The sequence below is a fragment of the Eleutherodactylus coqui genome, chromosome 10 (assembly GCF_035609145.1).
Source record: "Eleutherodactylus coqui strain aEleCoq1 chromosome 10, aEleCoq1.hap1, whole genome shotgun sequence".
Taxonomy (NCBI): Eukaryota; Metazoa; Chordata; class Amphibia; order Anura; family Eleutherodactylidae; genus Eleutherodactylus; species Eleutherodactylus coqui.
In genome coordinates this window covers 34,387,010-34,406,618 of record NC_089846.1, presented here as the reverse complement: position 1 = coordinate 34,406,618, position 19,609 = coordinate 34,387,010, and the positions used below count along the sequence as shown (strand labels likewise).

The following is a 19,609-nucleotide window of genomic DNA, read 5'->3' as shown; positions in this document are numbered from 1 at the left end:
GACTCCTATCTAACTTGGGTTCCAGCAATGTATGGACTACCAGGGATACGTCCGGCCCTGAACAGGTTTACACCGGGTGCACCATAGGTGAGGCTATCAAGAGACAATGTCATGATCTACTAGCCGTATCTGGCACCTAAATGGGCAAAATGGTGAAGGAAGATAGATGGGTCAGTTGCAGAGGTCGACCAAAGTAGCCTCGCTTTAGTTCTCGTTTAAAGAGGTTATCCAAAGATTTAAAGTCAAGCCCTATCCACAGGATAGGGGATAACGTCCTAATCGGTGGCAGTCTCACCGCCAATACCCTCAATGATTCTGAGAACGTGGCAATCTCCTCCTCGCTGTGAGTGGTGCTGTGAGTGGTGGTCGCACATGCACCGTGCCACTCCGTTCCCTTTCAATGGGACTGCCGGAGATAGCCGAGGACAAGAGCTCGGCACTTTCTGTCAACGAAGGGGGTGGCGACCGACCATGTGTGGTCAGAGCACCATTGAATTTGACATTACCGCGAGTGGGAAGCCACCCCACAAAAGACAAGGGGACAGGGGACTCACATTCTCAGGATTGGCAGGGTCTGAGAGAGGACACACCCATTGATCCTAAAGTTAGCCCCTATCCTGTGAGCAGGGTGAAAAACATTAGATTTTGGAATAACCCCTTTAACTTAAAAAAACAAACAAAAAATTAGAATGCTTTAACACAATAAGAGTAGCAATACAGGTCACTCCTGATCTGATGCTTCTGGGCGACCCCACTGCTTTACCTCCTTCCTGTCCCTGCCGAGATTGGCGTGTGACTTTTGCAGCCAATCACTGACCACAGCAGTGACCTGCTAAGCCACCGATTGGCTGCAGCAGTCATATGTCTGTGTCAACAGGGACCAGGAACTAGGGAAACCAGAAAGCGACCTGGCAAGCAGCAGAGCAGGGGTGGTGGGGGATTGCTAAGGCGAACATTAATAATTTTATCATTTGAAAGGGAACCTGTTACCATCATCTGCCCTTAAAACTCACTTCACTTGCCAGCAGTGAAGATCAATCACTTCTAATGCCCTCTTTTTTTTTTCTTTAACATAACGAAGCCATGTGACTCTGCAATTAAGCTCTCAAGTTATCCTGGGCCATATGCAAAACAGCAGATGGCAATTCATGAGCTGTCAAGCAAACCACACCCATATTTCTCCATAGGATTTCCTGTGTGAATGTGATGAGCTGTCCATCAAGGAAAAGGGGGCGGGGTTAGCTTGTCAGCTCATGAATCAGTGTGACTCTTCTCGGTCACTTGACTCTTCTCTGCCGATTTGCATACGGTACATGACAACTTTGGAGCCCAAATGCACGGGTTCTTGAGCTCATTAGAAAAAGAAAGGCCATTAGAAGGGACCGATTTTTCATCTTCTGCCCGCCAGTGAAGTCAATTTTAGGGGTGAGATGGTGGTGACTCGTTCCTTTAGAAGCATCCCCAGAATTTCTAAGAAGAAAATAAATTAAGGGGTCGGACGACCAGGTTTCTAAAAATTTCCGGTTCTCATAAGTATATCATTTCACATTCCGAATGAAAGAGGAAAAAAAACCTATGGCAGACACTGAAATAGACTTTCCTTATGGCAATGAGAGGTTAGGATACAGGACAAGTTAGCCAGTTTGTGATTTTAAGCAATGCTCCTAAAAAGTTGGAGCTTTCATACAAACTACAGCTCACAATGTACCCTGCGTATTTATGTGACCTGGGAAGCCTTCTGAAAAGAAGACATTTCAAAGAGAGACAAGCCGGAGCGTCCCCGTGGAGAGATGAAAAACACTGTAACAAAGCAAAAAGTTCTGTAAAAAGTAACAGCTCGGATCACTTCGGTGATGTGGCCCCGCGTAACCTGAAGCAGAACCTTTCCAAGAAAAAAAAAAAGTCCTGCATTTACTGCGTTACCATAAAGCAGAATACATTCTGCCAACAACTGGTTGCGAATATTGTCCCGTACCACAAAACTGACCCGACCCAACATCAGGCACATTTGGGTCTGCTGAGCATTTATGTTATGTCTGTGGGTCACTGGAGGGGTTGTCCGGCGCCTCATTTTGAGGAAACCACCACAGTGGTACTTCAAGGCAGTCTGTACGCTCTCATAGAACTCGGGGCCTATGGGGTCGGCCAGTGCTGACGGACAGATTGTTTCAGCACTGGCATTGACTGACCATGCGGCGGGTTGGGGCATCGGGGCAAATGCGGGACCAGCAGGTCATTAACATAGCAGGCAGGCAGGCAGCGCTCTCTGACATAGGATAGGGGTAGTTCCCACGTAAGGCTGCAGAGTCAGGACAGGAGGCCATCAGAAAATTCAACGCATACCAATCGCTGGTTAGAAAGCAGATTTATATCGATGTGAATGATCATGTTTAAGTGTCCGTTTAGGCGGCTCGATGCGGGATGCATAATGAGCGCTGATCAATGAGATCTGCACTCAATTAACTGATCAATTCAGGCTGTATGCTTTGCCCCCCATACGGAGCCATCATTGCCCGTTTGCTCATTTATCAACTGATTGGGTGAAAATGGCCTGATTGGGCAAATTAAAGCCACAGGACGCAAGTTTATGTCCTGGGTGCATGGTACTTCACTTACGTCCAGTGAATGGCATAGGCTTAGCAGTTAATCCCTTGGGGACAGCATGACCTACCGCTGTTAACCCCTCATATGCTGCAGGGGGGGGGAAACAGAATATTCACCTCCTTCGCTTTTCCGCCAGTCTGGTCCTGCCCAACGTCATTGTGTGGTCATGTGATCTGTGACCAATTGGACACAGCGGTCACATGTGACCGTGCAACCCAGACGTTGGGAAGGTTTGAAGTAGAAGGAAGAACTGTCGGTGCGGAGCAGCTTAGCAAAGGAGGTTGAGTATATGTATATTATATACATTCTTTTTCAACTATACAACATAAGGGGGCCGAGGGACGACTATTACTGATGGGCATAACAAGTGCGAGTGTTTTACTGATGGAAGGCATCAAGGGGCAGCATTATTACTGATGGGGCAACAAGGTGGAGCACTAGTAATGATGGAGCAATAAGTGGGATCATTATTACTGACAAGGGGCAGCATTTTTAATAAGGGAATGAGGGGGAGAAACATTAATGACGTGGCAATAAAGGGAGTATATTTAATAATGGGGACAATATGCCAAAGTTTTTTTAATGATTGGGCAATAACAGGGAGCTTTATTCCTGATGAGGGCATAAAAGGGAGGCATTACTACTACTTGAGCCCCCAAGAGGGACACTATTACTACTGGAGTCACTGAAAGGGGGTGCCGTTACTACTAGGCCCACTTAAGAGAGGGCGCCATTACAATAGGGGTCTCATGTCATGACAAGCTATGTGCTAGCCACGCCCCTGGCCACACCCCATTTTTAGAAGGGGTGCCACATGCTAAAAAATTTTTCCCTACGGCTAAAAAGATTGGGAAACACTGAACTAGGGGTGCACTATTGTAATCCATGCAGGTCCCATTGATCAGACCCTAGTGATCATACGTTTATCACCTATCCATAAGATAGGTGATAAATATTTTTGGTGGGCCTTTTTTTTTTTTTTTTTTTTTAAGCCTTCATATATCCGTCTGTATGAGCACTCCAGTTGTGAGAACCTATACATATATGAGCGTAAATGGTATCAGCAACTTTGCTCTACAGTAATCACTTTTATAAGTTTTGCACAAGTTTCGTTCCCCTTCGGATGACGCCCATCTGCACGCTTCATAATTTGCATTCCCTCTCATTACAAACTATTACGTATAGAAACGTCGTCGAAAATTGCATCATACCCATTTGGATACGAAGATGTAGTTGACATCTCCCATGTGCAATAGCATGCGTATGCTGCTACATCTACACCTCTCAAGGCTTCAGTAGAGTAAAAAGTTCTCCATTCGCATGGAAATAACATGAATTCTCCGGGGGAGCAGCTGCTTTTGTTTTTTTTTCTCTGTTCCGTCATCAGACCAACAACAGGATGCCTTGGCGATATTCTCGAATACAAAGAAAGATGTATTGGCCGCTGCCTAGAAGTCATCTCTTCTCACCGAGCAGGACCTCTAAGCCACGGCGCGGGGTGGAGGCTCTCGTCGGTGAACCTTCTCATCTGTCAGTGTCAGATCTCCTGACAAGGTGCTTATTCACATAGTCTCATTGCTATTCAATTTGCTCTTCCTTCCAGCCATAAATCCAGGCGCCCCCATCAAGTGGGATCATTTTTCACTTCTGTTCTTGGCTGCAAGGCCTGGTCTCCCGATGCTCCTGCCTACTCTGTGGGACCGAGCGCTGCCAACGTGTGAAGAGCTGATTTATGAATATGAAACGGAGCCGGGGTGCGCGGGGAGCGGGCCGCGGTCACTAGAGACTGACGGAAGACATCCTCCAGCTACACACTTCAAGTGGCTTCTAATTGTATGCATGCATTTCATTACAAGGCCTGGCCGGGGCTGCTCTCGCCGAACGACAAGCCGGAGCAAATCACGCAATCTTGCATCGTTTGCTGAAATCCGAAAATTTCCCCTTTGTCAGCACAAACACTATAATTTGATGCTTTCACTCCTGAGTAAGCACAGAGTATCTCTTAAACCCCCTTGCGAGACATAAGAAAGCTTTCCATCAGCAAATGGACTCTGGTGTCAGTTATTATTTCATAATAACATACAAAACTGTTTTTTTTTTCTTCTTTTTTTGCGCAAAACCTGCTCGCTCACCATTCATTTTTCCGGTGGAGGCTGTAGAGCGGGACATCTTCTTGAAACATGGCAGGCAAATCCATCAATTATTTACAGAGTATGTAAAAGGACTTAGAAGCGGAGTTTCAGATTGGCACTAAGCCACGGTAGTAAGGAGGGGGGGGGGGGCTGGCTATGAATATTAACGCCTTTCCTGGAAGCGCAGACCGTGGCGGGGAAAAGGTTAAATATGACCACCGCCAGACATAAAAATTGCAAAAACTGTGAAAGAAAGCTCCTTGTTTTGTGTTGCGAATCAAAAAGCTCTCCGGATTTTAAGGCAGGAGCAGTCGCTGAACCCATCGATGCGCCACCTGAGATCCGAGTCACCCATGGACGTGCGTGGACCGGCGCTAGAAAGGCGGTCCGGTCTCTAATCAGACATCTCATAATAGGACACTTGTGACTCGACAGAACTGATCATTTCACAATGGGTGATGGCAGTAAATTTTATATATTTTTTTTTTTCCTAAAAGAGGATTTTCATATATTTTAGAACTGAATACACACACCGGCGGCCGCGTCTTGCGCTGTGCATGAGAGCCGACGCGCCATGCGGCAGCTACACAGCGGATCCGGGGGGGGGGGGGGGGGGCGCCGTGACGGACTCCGCTGTGGTATTCCACTTGCGGAGCCCGTCACGGCCGCAGGCATGAGCCATTAGGCTGCCTGTCCCCGGGTGTTTTTGCATTGCGTTCCCCACAGCGATAATCCGGCCACGGGGAACGCAGTGCACGCTTTCCAGAGCGTTATGGAAAGCGCAGCCCCCCGTCCACAAGCAGAGAATCATAGCAATTCTCTGCTCGTGGACAGCAAATTGCCGCGATTCTTTAAACCGCCCGTGGACAGGCAGCCTAAGAGCTCTACACTGTGCCGTCCCTCTGTTATGCCTCCTGGAAAAACATGAAGATGACTGGGCGCTTCCACTCTACTTGTGAACAGGGAGTAGTCACAGTATAACACAGTTGGTGTTGTCCGAGTATGTAGGAACAAGACGCATCGACAAGGGCAATGGTGACACCTAAGGCCCTTTTACATGGAAAAAATAAAGATCAAACGAGTGAAAATGAGCGATAAACCTTCAGTGTAAATGCAGCTGACAAACAATAAATCTGCTTTTCATTCATTTTACGCAGGCATAAAAATCATCATTGGCTCATTCACTAATATTTCGGTTTAAATTCTGATCATTCAATCGTTGTCACTTATACAGCGAATGACTTTTCGTTTGAACGAGCCAATGATGTATGTCTGTATACACAGACTACCTGAGTGAACGAGCGAACTCTGATATCATTGACTCGTTCAAACAAGAAATCATTCGGTGTCAATCGACCGCAAGTCGTCAATTCATGAATTTCCAGGAGGATTAAACAGAGGAAACCACAACAGAGGTTCTAAGGAAAGATGCTCTGGAATTGTAAAGGGGTTTTCCGGGCAAAAGCTAACGGATAGGTTAACAATAGTTAATCGCTAGGGACCCGATGGGTGTCATACGGGGCAGGAGGGAAAGGGTCTTAGCTGGCTCCCATTGAAATAAATGGAATCTGAAGCGGGTATAACACTAACGGGTCCTTCCCCCAATGCCAGAGATCTAATAACCGGCCTCAGCTTTCATTGATTTCAATGGGAATGAAGCTTTCTATTACATATCTGCTCCGGTCCCCCATGACACACATGTGGCCCACTGTATTGACAGCAGGCCAGGGAATCAACTTATCAGGCCACCCAAGTGGTGGGCCACCCAAATTAACTATTGATGACCTATCCCAAGAACAGGTTTTGCCTGGAAAATCTTTTAATTCTATGGAGAGTGCAAGAATTTACTAAAGGGGTTGTTTCACCAAAATTATGTATCCAGTATTCACAGGATAGGAGGTTTTGCAAGTCTGACCACCGGGACCCCAAGGATCACAAAAACTGTGCACTCCAAGTTCCCCTTAATGAATAGATCAGTGGCGCAGAATACGTGACTACCACTCCATTCACTTCTATGGGAGTGAAGGAGATCGCTGAGCGATGTGCTTGTATCTCCACAGACCAGTGATTGCCATCCAATGGTGCAGCAGCATTCTGGGGTGCAGTGGGAAAGTGCAGAAAGTAGGGAGAGGTGTGCCGCCAGGTAACCATTTCTGAAGAGGTGTGCCAGAAAAGATTGAAAATATAGAAGAATACCTCTGCAGCACCACCTATTGGAAAGCAGTATTCCTGCAAGTCAATGTCAGACCCTTTAGACAAGCCTTATAACAATGATTGCGAATTGTAAACCAAGCCAGAATCCATACACAGACAGCTGTTTCGGGGTTTTTGCCCCCCATCAGTGTGCAGTAGGTTTCTGGCGATATATATCGCTAATGGAGCGGTAAAAACATTCCATATACTAAAGGGGTCTTAGTGATCTCTTGTGCTGTTCCCGTGATCCCTGGGAGACCCAGTAGCAGGACCCCCAGCGAGCACACATTTATCACCTGTCCTGTGGATAGAGGATAAATATTTGTGGCGAGATAACCCCTTTAATAGATTAATACAGTTATTTAGCATGAGAAAAGCATCTTTAGCAACAGACTTACAATGTTGGTGGCCCCTGGATGTACTAACTTGTCTACAAACTGCTGTTACATTGCTCTTAACTATACATCTATATACAGTTTATCTTCCCATCGCGGCTACCTGATCCCTGCAACCATCAAGTCCAAGCATCACATATACAAGGCAGCCCGTCATTACCTCTGAGCCCCAGAAACTACATTACGTGGCAGACAAGGTGAGGAAGGGGCGAGCCAGGGTAGCCGTGTTCCTGCGCTGCGTCCCTGCGTAGTCAGCGCACCCAGACTGACTCTTCAGATGGATCCTCTCCCATTGGTTCCGTTTTACAAGAATTCTGTTTGTTTCCACTTTATTTGGGGTTCCGTTTGGGGATTCCATCACAGCGCTGTTTTCAGCAGCGGTCACAGCACCCCCTGGAGTACACAGCGTGTACAACAATGCTTCGTGAACGCTCCCTCACTATGTGCGCACCAGCTTTGTAGGGACACAGAGGACCCGGCGAGTAAGGGGCACCTCTGCCCATTCCCTCACTAGTGAGCCCCATAACGTAGTTCACAGGGCTCAAACGGTGAGGACAGGTTCTTTTTTTGGTCCCTTTCACAGAGCCATATTTGTGCGCACAACACGCAGCAAATAAAACCCATTGATTTCCATACTTTGCGCATGCATTTCGGTTGCGCATGTATGTACATCTCTAAATACATACACACACACGGTTCCAATAGTTCCAATTATAAAAACCCATCGCATGCAAATATTATGTGTTTTGTTTTGGTTTTTTTATTAATTGCAAATAATGGACAATTCTAGAAGAAGCGACCAAAACTAGCATATGAAGCAATTCTTCTATCACGGACGGAAAGAAAAAAACGCCCATGTCAATTAAACCCATTGAAATTAATGGCTTCTTTTCACATGCGAATTCTGTCCTCCTCGCAATCCGCCAGTACCCGCAGCCCATACGAATAAGGCCGGAGGCCGTAAGCACACTTACGGCATCACACCGCACATGTCCTATTCTCGTGCGACACTCGCAGAAAAATAAGATGGACAGCGATCTTTCCAACTATGACCAGCAGTCCGATGGTCGAAAAAAAAAGGGATCGCTCATGTGCAGTAACCCACTCAACTGAAAGTTCATATTCCGTGCGAGTTCTGTCCACATCGCAATCGGACAGCACGGAAATATCAGCCGGGTGCATGAGACCTTCGTGTTACGATGCAGCACCCCACGGGCAAGGTCCTGATTGTGTTAGGACAGATCACACACACACACACACCTACATGTTAGACTGTACCAATCTATAGTGACAGGACATAACCCCCATTTCTGATGAAACGGCCATAAATAAGCTACCTGTTAACGCAGTAGTACGATAATTCTGCGTCTGTCCCATGAAATCTATTATTGGGATATACAGAAATAATTTCAGCGTGGAAGAAAAAATATTTCAGAAGTTGAAAAGAACGGGATTTCAGAAGGGAAAAAGAATAAAAAGTTGTGAAGAGGTTAATACTTTATCTCTTATTAATGCGACAAATAGTGGTTTTAGGCAAAGGATAAGCTGAAATAAATGAAATACTACTTGAAATCCATATTCTGCTTCCACAATCGGTCTAGGAATAGTCAGAAGTATTCACTTATGAAGCAGCAGTGCCCCCTCTGGTCAAAGAAGGTAATGCACAAGAAACCAGTGTAGGATGGCGTGCGGAACAAGATCTGCGGGCTAAAACTTAGATTTCAAGAAAGGCGCTCTTAAAACCAATAGACAGTAAAATAATATACTGTGGTAATGCTTTTCTTCTACAACTAAAGGCCCATTTAGACAACAATTATCGCTCAAAAGCCGTCTTGAGCGATTACCGTCGTGTGTAACTGCACTGACATCGTGCAACTTTCGTTAAGCCATCGCTCATCGTTGGCTTTCAGCGGCCTGAAAGACAATGATGAGCCTTATCAGGGATTCACAGCTGATACTAGTGACATACTGACTAGTGACATACTGATGACAGGCTGGGTATGAAGAACAGAGCGGTCCAGCTGTGTACAACAGCCGGGTGCTCCAAGCAGAGAACAGCTGGATGCAGAAGACAAGCGGGGACACCCCACTTGTCTTCTGCATCCCCCGCTTGGAGCGCTCGGCTGTACGACAGCTGAGCACTCCGAGTGGGGGAACAGCTGGATGCAGAAGACAAGTGGCCCCGCTCGTCTTCTGCATCCTCCACTCGGAGTGCAAAGTGATTACTCAACATTTGAGCGATCATCTTGCGCTGTAAATGACACACGAGCCCTAAGGGTGACTAGCGCTGTAATACAGCATGTAAGGGGTAAACAAGACCACAAGAGACGTCTGACACTGTATTATCGTTGTACACTGGTCTTATGGATTCTCCTGTTGATGTAGCCGTATGAGGGGTTGAACCTTTTCCTAGTACTATTTCATGAGATTTTCGCATACAAGTTTTTTGTTTCAAGGTCTTTGCCCCTCATTAGTGTGCAATAGGATCTTGGCTTGGCTAGTGAGAGGCCTATGTCGCGAGTCAGGAGGGGTAACATGTCTCCTAAATGTGAGTACCTAAAAAGTGAGTGAGGAGACTTATAAGGCCATGCATGTTCCTCTGGAAAATATGTAAAAAGGAAGATTGAACTATACCTCTGCAGCGCCACCTATTGAATGGCAGCATTCCTGGTTTTCAATTCCCAATCATTGTTCTAAAGACCTGTATAAAAGGTTCAGACATTGATTTGCAGGAATGCTGCCATCCAATAGGTGGTGCTACTGAGGTATTGTTTCATCTTCCTTATTTGCATATTTCCCAGAGGAGCATGCATGGCCTTATAAGCATCCTCACTCACCTTCTAGGCGCTCTCCCTAAGGAGTGATGATACTCCTCCAGACTATTCCAAGATACACACTGTGCAGTGAGCGGGCATGGAAGTCTTCCCAAGGGGTGACATCCACCAGTCCTGAGGCTGCAAATACCAACCCAGTTACCTGTATCGCATATGTAGGGTGTCGGCAACAGAGACTCTTGGTATGAACTCAGTTAGCGAATCACGGCCTAGCGGTAGATTTAGTATTCATAATACGACAGTTTCCAAGCGCACACTGCAGCAGAATGCGCCACATGTACTACCAAACGTGCTTTTAGACTCTTTCAGACACTTTTCCTGACTCGTCCGAAAAAGGAGACATGGCCTAAATTGTGTCAAAAATAGCAACAGATCGAAAAATTTTGCCAATTTTTGGCAGTAACTAAGCCAAGCAAAAGGCCCGCCCCTACTGCCCCCTTTATGTTCCATCGCCCCCCTGCTGCCCCTTTTCATTCCACCGCCCCCTTGAGAAGTAAAAACACCGGGGTAATAATGCCTGCGTTGAGAACCCCTGCACTACTGAACAGATCCTTGCTAATGACGGTTGGTGGACATGTTTACCCGGAACAACTACGGTGCGACTATCCCGACATTAGCGGTCCTGAGTAAAGCCACACTTACTATCAGAAGGTCCCGGTAAAGGTTTCTGTTAGGGAAACCTTTTACCAAGTATACAGATAGTTACCTAAAGAGTAACTGCACTTTTGTGATACTTCTGACCTGTTAGAGAGAGATGTCAAAAGTTTTGATTAGTGAGGTTCTCGCACCCGCTGATTGCCACCCAGGCACTGCACCCCTTTGGTTGTCTTTGCTGCTTTTCGCCTGCTCCCTGCAGCTTAAGATGGCGTCATAGGTGTCTATGCATCTCTAAGAGACCGTCTTCAGCTGCCGGGAGAAGCTGAAAAGCAGTAGGGACAGCCAAAGGAGCACAGCGCTCAGGCGATTGCTGCAGCCCCTCATCCTAGCAATTAGCAGGCATCTCAGCTGCAAGACCCTCACTGATCCAAACATGTCAAAAGTTTCATAAAAGTGTAATTACTCTTTAAAAGGGGCGCAAACTTTTCCAACAGCCTGTGTGTCTCATCAATCTTGTAATACACGGTCATTTAAAAAAAAATGTGTTTTAGCATTGTAAATCAAGGCTGAAGCGGCTGCCACTAGGGGTCTCCCTTCCAGCCCCTCTGCAATCCACTGCCTGTTAGGTATTGAGCTTCTATAGTAATTGGGACGCTTTCTTAGCTATGGGCGAGAGGCTATCCTCACAGGCTGCTCCCATGTACTCAGAAGGCTTTAGTCTTAAAAATATGACAGTTTTCTGCTGAAAATTGTGCCACATTTACTAGGATTTTAGGCACTTTTTCTGCCTTGTCCGGAAAAAAAAAAAAAAAAAAAAAAGACTGTGGCCAAAATTGTAGCAAAATTTTGGTAAATTTTTGGCGAAAGCCAAGCCAACTAATTGATGGTATAAACTTAAGCTAGACCATCTTAAAATTCGACAGATTTATAATTCAGCAGAGCTATAGTGATAAATCTGGCGCATTATAAGACTGCCCAGTCTAACTTAGCGAGCGGACAACGCACTTTTCCTCTAAAGCAACGCTACAAAAAAAGGCCGTCGTTAAAGGGATTAATCAAGATTTTCAGTAAACCTCAAAGCAAGGTAAAGCGACCTTACACCGACCCAACATGTCCCTAAATAATACACACTGCCCCCCTAATATGGTCTAATCCTGGGAGAACGCCAATACCCGCACTAGTGCTTACAGAACGACGTCATACCCATTGATCCTACCGCAGCAGGTTTTGACAATACTGCAGATAGGACCAGAAATTCTCCACGGCAGCAGAACTTTCTGCAAAATTGATAAGTGATGAAAAAGGAGTGAGAAAAAAAATAAAATAAAAATCAAAAGTGCCGGGGTAAAGGGAAAAAAATAGCGTCCGGAAGACTAATTAGAATTCCTAACTCATTAATGACAGGACACCTTGCTGGCATCAGCATTTCCTATAGTGCCACATCCTTCCATCATCCCGGCACCTTACGCAGCAGATCTCCTATACCCAAACAGCCTAATTATCTGTTTAAACACAGCGCAGCGTAAGAGATCGTGTGTCTTACTAAATGCAAAACGACAGCTCTTCATGTCTTCAGAAGTGGAGGGCTGTGACACCACATATTAGGCGGCTTTATGCTTACTCTGACGACCATTCAACGCTCCTGTAATTTGTATGAAAACAGTCAAAAGAAAGTTTCTCTGCTAGTAATGCGAAGTACACCACAAAAAACTGCAAAAATGTTCATTTAACTCCATACGCGAAAAAACGGGGTGGCGGAAAATTTAAGAAATATCTAAAGTGGTCTATAGATTCGTGACGAGCGGGAACCGCAGAGAATGTAATTAAGGTAATGAGGAGATGGAAAAACGAAGGGTGCCTTTACACGGGACGACTGTCGGGCGCATAAGTGACTGGCTGCTGCCCGACTATCGCTCCCGTATGTTAAAGCTCACTCATGCATAACTACGCAATGCATTGCCTGCCGACCGATCCCCATACACTATCTTGGCATGTATACGACTGGGTTTTTCATGCGCTGATAGAGGCGCCGTTGAAAGTAAATCAAAGTTGCTTATTGCGTAACACGTGGTAAAAACCGCTTGTGTGAGAGAGCCCTTACACAAGAGCGATAGTCGTACGAACGTTTGCAGAGCGGGCCGGGATCGTTATGGCTGCCGCCTGCCTTCACGGTAAAAAGGAGTCACTCAAACATTGAGCGGCTCCTGTTTACACAGCCCGACTGATAGGGGAGCAACTTCTTGCCCGAATTTGCTGTTTCCACAGCGAGAATTCTGGTGCTAATCCCCCCATGTAAAGTTACATTTAGTCTGATAGTCCACAAGATCATATAAAGTTAACTTTAGTGGAACTCAATCACAGAGTCAAACTTTAGAGAGTTCTTACCATCTTGGCTTATTTGGACCAATGGGATCACATGACCAGCTCAACTACTAGTAAAGAGTCCATATATGTTTCTACACTCACAGACCGAACACAAAGGCTGTATTCATTATCCCGCGCCAATTCTGTCCGCGTAGGACAGAGCTCACAGAAGAAAAAAAAAACTATTCATTTGAATAGGTTCCTTCATATAAGTGATTTTTCACCAATAGTCCAAGTTTAGGAAATCGCTGCCCACCCTATTCTTGTCCGATTCTTGGATGAGACTAAGCCGTGTAAAGGTGCGGTGTCCGGCACATCGGACAGTGCATCCATGTGCTGTCAGACGAGTCACACCCAAGAACGTCAAGTGCAACTCGCTCCGCACCATGGGAATATGGCCTTAGGGCGGCATTGAAGTCTCATAGAAGGAGCTAGCCTTCATGTACAGAGCCAGTTAAAAAACCAACGATCGCTCCGGCAGACCCGCCTCGTCCATTTATTATATAGTTAGTAATTCACTTAAATGTCTGCATTAATAAAAAAAAAATAAACTTCTACAAAGAAAACGTACCACCGACAGCAAGTGGAAAGGTTTGTAAGAAATCGGGTAAAAACTTTAGGCGCTAAGGATTTCATGGAAGTGAGCTGCACTTGGCGTCACATTTGCGTGTTTTTATTTAGATAAGGAAAAGCTATAGGTTACATATACTACAATGACATAGAACTTGTATATGTGAGAGTGAAAAGCGGTTATTAATGCGGATTTATACAAAAACTCAGAACAGCAGAAAAGATTAAAAAACGTGCTAAAGTTACAGCGTAACAAGCCAAAAAAATGACTTACATTGTGCAACAGCATCACCTAGTGGACAGGCTGGGCAATGCAAAGCCTGAACTACAGTAGTCAAACCGTGCACCCCACACATTTATGGCATATCCAGCAGATTTGTAATAATTTTTAGATAAAAATTACCCATTTAAAAGCCAATTGCAAGGATAGACGGCATTTGCAGAATCGTCATTGTATGGTCTATGCCAATGATTTCACACAAACGCACTGATCCGATATTCTTGCTATTTATAGCCAAGTCTTTACTTACCCATTGTAACATAGGGAAGCTTGTCTGTAGACCCATGAGGATATATGCTATACAGATGTGGGCCGGTACAATCCACTCCTCCGAGGACGAGGGCAGCGCCGATGTAGCCTTGGTACCTGTCAGAAGATAGCAAATAGATTCCATCAAACTGGGAATAGGAAACGGGCTTGGTTTCCTAATACCAATCATTGATTTACAGACTTGTTAAAAAGTAGTACATTGATTTGAAGGAACGCTGCCATCCAATAGGGACTGCCAGCAATCAGCTGTCATTTCTACAGGGATCTGAGAACGCGTGTTGAAATTCCCTGCAGCGCCACCACAGGGAAAATGAAGCATTACACAACGTCCACTGAAATCAATGGGCCATCCATGCAATACCCAGACAATCTTTTGAGCCATTCCGCGGTCAGTGATGTACTGCATTCTACTATCTCCACTAATACGGCATTTATAAACGGATTTTCTAAGGCGAACGCCATCCTAAAACAACCTAATTATTCTAACACTGCCATTAGGCTACGTTTACACAGGGGTGAGAATCTCGCCCGAGTTTTGAGTGTTTTTGATTGAAAACCGCCTCGAATCTGTGTGTAAAAATCCTGTTAAGGCTGCGGGTCGGACGGCTTCCATTGACTGCAATGGAAGCAGTCTGCCGTGCGGACACCGCACGAAAATAGCACATGCTGCGATTTTCTCCTTCGCTCGTGGAAATCGCATTTCACTGCGTGCTAAAGTGATTTTGCGTAGCATGTGTTGCTCACTTGTACAGACGCCAACCGCAGGTTCCCCTCTTCGTCTCCGTTCCCGGTGCGTCCCACCTTAGACCGTTCCCCGTCATTTGCGCACAGGCTCTTAATTTTCCTCCACCCGCAGCCTTTGCCTTTTATCCGACAGCCGAGACGCTAAATTCCCCTATAAAGATGTACGCCGACACCCTTCCTGACTAAATGAGACGGCAGCTTTGTCTTTATAAAGCGGATTTCTCATCTGTGTAAAACGGCACAAAGCTCCCTTTTATTTGACGACTTTTTTTTTTTTTTTTTTTTTACAAACTTGCTAAAACTAAAGTAGTCGGCCGTAATTGATTCGCGAAAAGTCTGATGCTTGACACTAAGCCAGAGGCAGAAACCCAGATCTCCTTTCCTTAAAACTTTAAACTGCTGTAGACTCTCCCGTTTGCCTCCACGCAGTGATGTATGGCGGCTGCCTAGAGCTGCTGGAAATTCCTTGCAGAATTAAACTGTTCCGCTGCTACAATTGGTATAAATATTTCATGGCGGAGCTGCCATGCAGAGCGTCTCTCCTGCTTGCTTTTCCTTGTCAAACAAATGAACACAATGAGAAGCGATTCAATCTCGAGCGCAGACAACTCTTCAACATTCCTGTAAAGTAAAGCTTTAGAACAATGGCTGACAGGACGGAGCCCAGAGAACTGGAAACAATAGCATTTGTCAACGCAGTGTGAAGATTGGCTCCCCATCTGTGGGGTCTTAAGCTTTTCTCCCCACTGGTTGTCAACTAGTTTATGGAAGTGCGACGAACGCGTTTCATACTGACTTACCCTGCGGCGCTTAATGTTTAGTAACAAGGTACAACTGACCAACATTGTCCTAAATAGGAGAAGCTGGAAAATATCAGACAGGATCTACTCAGCGGATAGATTCTCAGTGGTCAACCATAAATGACACCATGACGGCACTATTTAGGGCCATGTATACAGGACAATCAGGGGAGGTAATCAGCAGGGATCTGCTACCTGGGACCCCCTGGCGATCAGCTGTTTCCATTGTGTTTGTGTACGGAGCAGTTTTGCTGCAGACAGCTCCATACATTGTGCAATGGCCCAGGTTGGTATTGCAGGCTGTCCCATTCATTTCAATAGAACTCCGCCTGCAATGCAGGCCACTGTGCGATGTACGGAGCCGTCTGCTACCTGCAGCTCAACAGCTCTGTACACAAAGACAATGTCCTGGGGAAACAGCTGATCCTTGGGGGTCTTGGGCAGCAGACTTCCGCTGTTCTGCTACAGATTACCTTCTCTGTGAATATCTAGAAATGGGATAACCCCTGTAAGAAAAAGAATCTAATTAGTGATTAGCGAGAACATGTCCTTACCAACAGGGACAAAATCAATGCCAAACTTAAAGGGGTTGTGCCAAGTTGTAGAACTATCCCCTATCCACAAGACAGGGGATACATTTTATTACCTGTGGGGGTCAGACTGCACAATGCCAGAGATTGTTGAGCGCTTTCCAACACTGCTATTGAAATGGACAGAGCGGTGATGTGCATGAATGACGTCCGCTCCGTTCATGTGGGGATCTTTGAGACTCCTTGTTCTTAGGCTCAGTGGGGATCCAAGTTGTTGGAAGAGGGGATAACTTGGCACAACCCCTTTAATAGGGAACCGATCACCAGGTTCATGTTGCCCGCACTGTGAGCCGCGTGAACCCGATACAGGCATGCCCACTGCTTTATTCTGAAATGCTGTAGCTTTTCAGAACATACTTAGAAGTACGTTTACTATGAAATGCTGCTGCGTTGCAGAATAAAACATACATGGGCACACTGTGCATATGGGCTCGGGCAGCATAAACCTGGTGGCCCTCTGAAGGGCTTCTCTGGGATTAAGAAAAAAAAAATTATGGGCTTAATTATATATAAAAATAATTATCGTAATAAGGCATACTCCCTGGCCAAATTGTCAAATTTCGCTCCAAAACGCAGCAAAATTCCCTTGGAATTCTCGCGGTTTTTCAGTGTGGCCGCGATAATTCCGCCCGGGTGAACCCAGCCTTAAGGGGTTGTCAGACTTATTCAAATGTTATAAACAGCCTGCCCGTGTCAAAAAATAATAAACCAGTTGATACTCTCCTCTCCAGGCCCCCTCTACCAGTTCCCCGCTGTGTTCAGCGCTGCCGCTCCGGGTTCTCCCCATCTGACCAAATGTTTACAGTCTGCAGTAACACCCAATTTAGAAGGGACAGTCGACTGAATGACTGCACAAGCCCCGAGGTCCCCGCTAGGTTGTTAGCGCTTTTGCAGAGCATCGCTGGATTGCAGGCTTCTCACCCAGCGCTTCACATTCTATGTGTAGCGAGAAAAGTTTAAACTCAGCGAGAGGCTGGTGATCCAGCGATGATATTCATGTTGGTTGAAAGTGAACGACCAGCGAATTATAAAGGAATAGCGCGATGGCCGTGCGTTTAGACATGACGATTATTGCACAAATTTGTTCGTTTAAACAAATTTGGAACGATCATCGTCCCATGTAAATGCCCCTTAAGCCTGTGAATGGGACGTCATAGGCTGATGATGCCAATCATGGAGCTCTAACCTGTAAATATTACGTCAGAGGGGAGACTCGGCACTAGAGACAGAGGGGAGCCGTGAGAGGTGACCCGGAAAGGTTAGTAGAAGCCGGTTTGTTATTTTTAGACATGGGGAGCCTGTTGAGAATATTTGAATAAGTTGAACGACCGCTTTTCATAAGTTAATCACCCTTATTAATAGCTCATACATGTTACGCAGCACTTTACATGACTTGATATTGGGTTCTATCCCCATTGGGGCTCACAATTTTTTTTAATTCACCTTTAAGCTGTTTTTGGAGTGCAGAAACTTCACCCTGCAGTCACAGCCCTTGGCAATAATGAACCTACTTTTCTATCCTCAAACAGTTGGCTTATTAAAGAGAACTCGTCTCAAGAAAAATAATTTTTAAGCTGCTTTCTTAGTGGTGACCAATCTGAATCCAGCAGGGCACATATGCATTGACAAAAAAAAAAAAAAAAGGCTTATTGCATTTTTAGACATTTTTACTGAAGTGTGCCCAATATGCTATATGAGAGGTCTCCGTGTCACTCTTCAAACTCGCCTCTTTTCCAGCTGGCCGCCGCCACCCGCGTCTGTGAATAAGTGCTAAAATCCTGCACATGTGGTCCGTCACTCCTGCTGTGTCTTCCACAACTGGTGAAGTCGTGGCGATTATACCTTGCTTCACGGCACACGTGCAGGGAAGACAGCAGGAGTGACGGACCACGCATGCGCAGGATTTCAGCGCTATCAGTATTGACATACAGACCAGCAATCAACTGGGGAAGAGGCTGAGTTTGATAATTAACACACTAACTCAGAGACCTCTTGGCGACGCCTCTTTGACTCAATGCGGATGATTACCATACTGGGCTGCATATATATTACACTCAAGTTCAGCACTATCGAGCAATTCCAGCAACCTCATTGGTTCTGATTCACAATTCCAGCAATCTCATTGGTTGTTTGGGTTCCCTGATTCAACCTCATTGGTTGTTTGGGTTCCCTGATTCAACCTCATTGGTTGTTTGGGTTCCCTGATTCAACCTCATTGGTTGTTTGGGTTCCCTGATTCAACCTCATTGGTTGTTTGGGTTCCCTGATTCAACCTCATTGGTTGTTAGCACCGAACTTGAGTGTAATCTAGATATATGGTATTGGGCTCACATCGATAAAAGTAAGAATTTCTAAAAACGCTATAAGCCTTTTTTTTTTTGTAAAAGCATGTGTGCCCAGCTTGATTCAGATTGGTCACGGCTATGAGAGCAGCTAGAAAAGGATATGCCTGGTGACCGGTTCCCTTTAAACCACTGGGCCACCTTTCCCATATATTCATTCTTAAACATCTTATTACCTGAATAGCATCTGCTTGAGCATTCGGTTAGCGGTCGCTACTCTGGGTAAACGTCCTGTCGACAAAGAGTGCAGCTCCATGTTGGAAGAGATCATCTGTGTTGTCATTTCTGTATCAGCGGCTGTTCCAGCACCACAGCAGCTAAAAGACAAAACGGACCAAAAAGTTAAAAAAAGGCTCAATATGTGTGTAAAGTGCAGTATAGGAAGAGTAGATCGCACAGCAGAGCTCGTGGGGTTAAGCAGCAGTCCACCTCAATCCACCTAACAGCCAAAAAGTACCTCCCTTATCTGTATTGTGGGCGACAGTGGAGGCTCGCAGGCGGTCATGATCAGTGCAGGTTTTTGTTTGTATTTCCCGCAGCGATGACGCGGTTACCGGCAACCCATACCCAATGTTAATTGCATATGGGCTCTTACCAGACACATCCATTGACATCAATGGAGGCCGTTGGCGTGGATTCTGCAATAAAACAGCATGCAGCGGGTTTTTTTTTCCGTCGCGGAATGCGCAATTCACATCTGTGAGTGTGATGGAAAAATTTGAAAATGCACGCCTTTCAATGCCCACGTTTTACAATGGAAAGACCACATGGACGCTGATCGCAGAATTCACAATTAAAATCCGGTCATGTGAGCCCGGCCTTACTTGGTACACAGCAACGAGAAAAGCTAGAGGAATGTGAAGTGGCGGGACGCCATTATCTCCAGATAGGCAG

General features: G+C 45.7%; 1 protein-coding gene across 1 annotated transcript in view; it reads right to left on the bottom strand.

The window, feature by feature from the left end:
* Nucleotides 1-19,609, bottom strand: part of PSMB7 (proteasome 20S subunit beta 7) — a 65,144-nt gene that overhangs the window by 32,718 nt on the left and 12,817 nt on the right. Inside the window, exons 4-5 of the mRNA XM_066580801.1 lie at nucleotides 18,892-19,032; nucleotides 14,220-14,335 (exon numbers count right to left, since the gene is read on the bottom strand). Of these exons, the coding sequence (XP_066436898.1) occupies nucleotides 14,220-14,335; nucleotides 18,892-19,032 (257 nt within the window). The remainder of the gene's footprint in view (nucleotides 1-14,219; nucleotides 14,336-18,891; nucleotides 19,033-19,609) is intronic.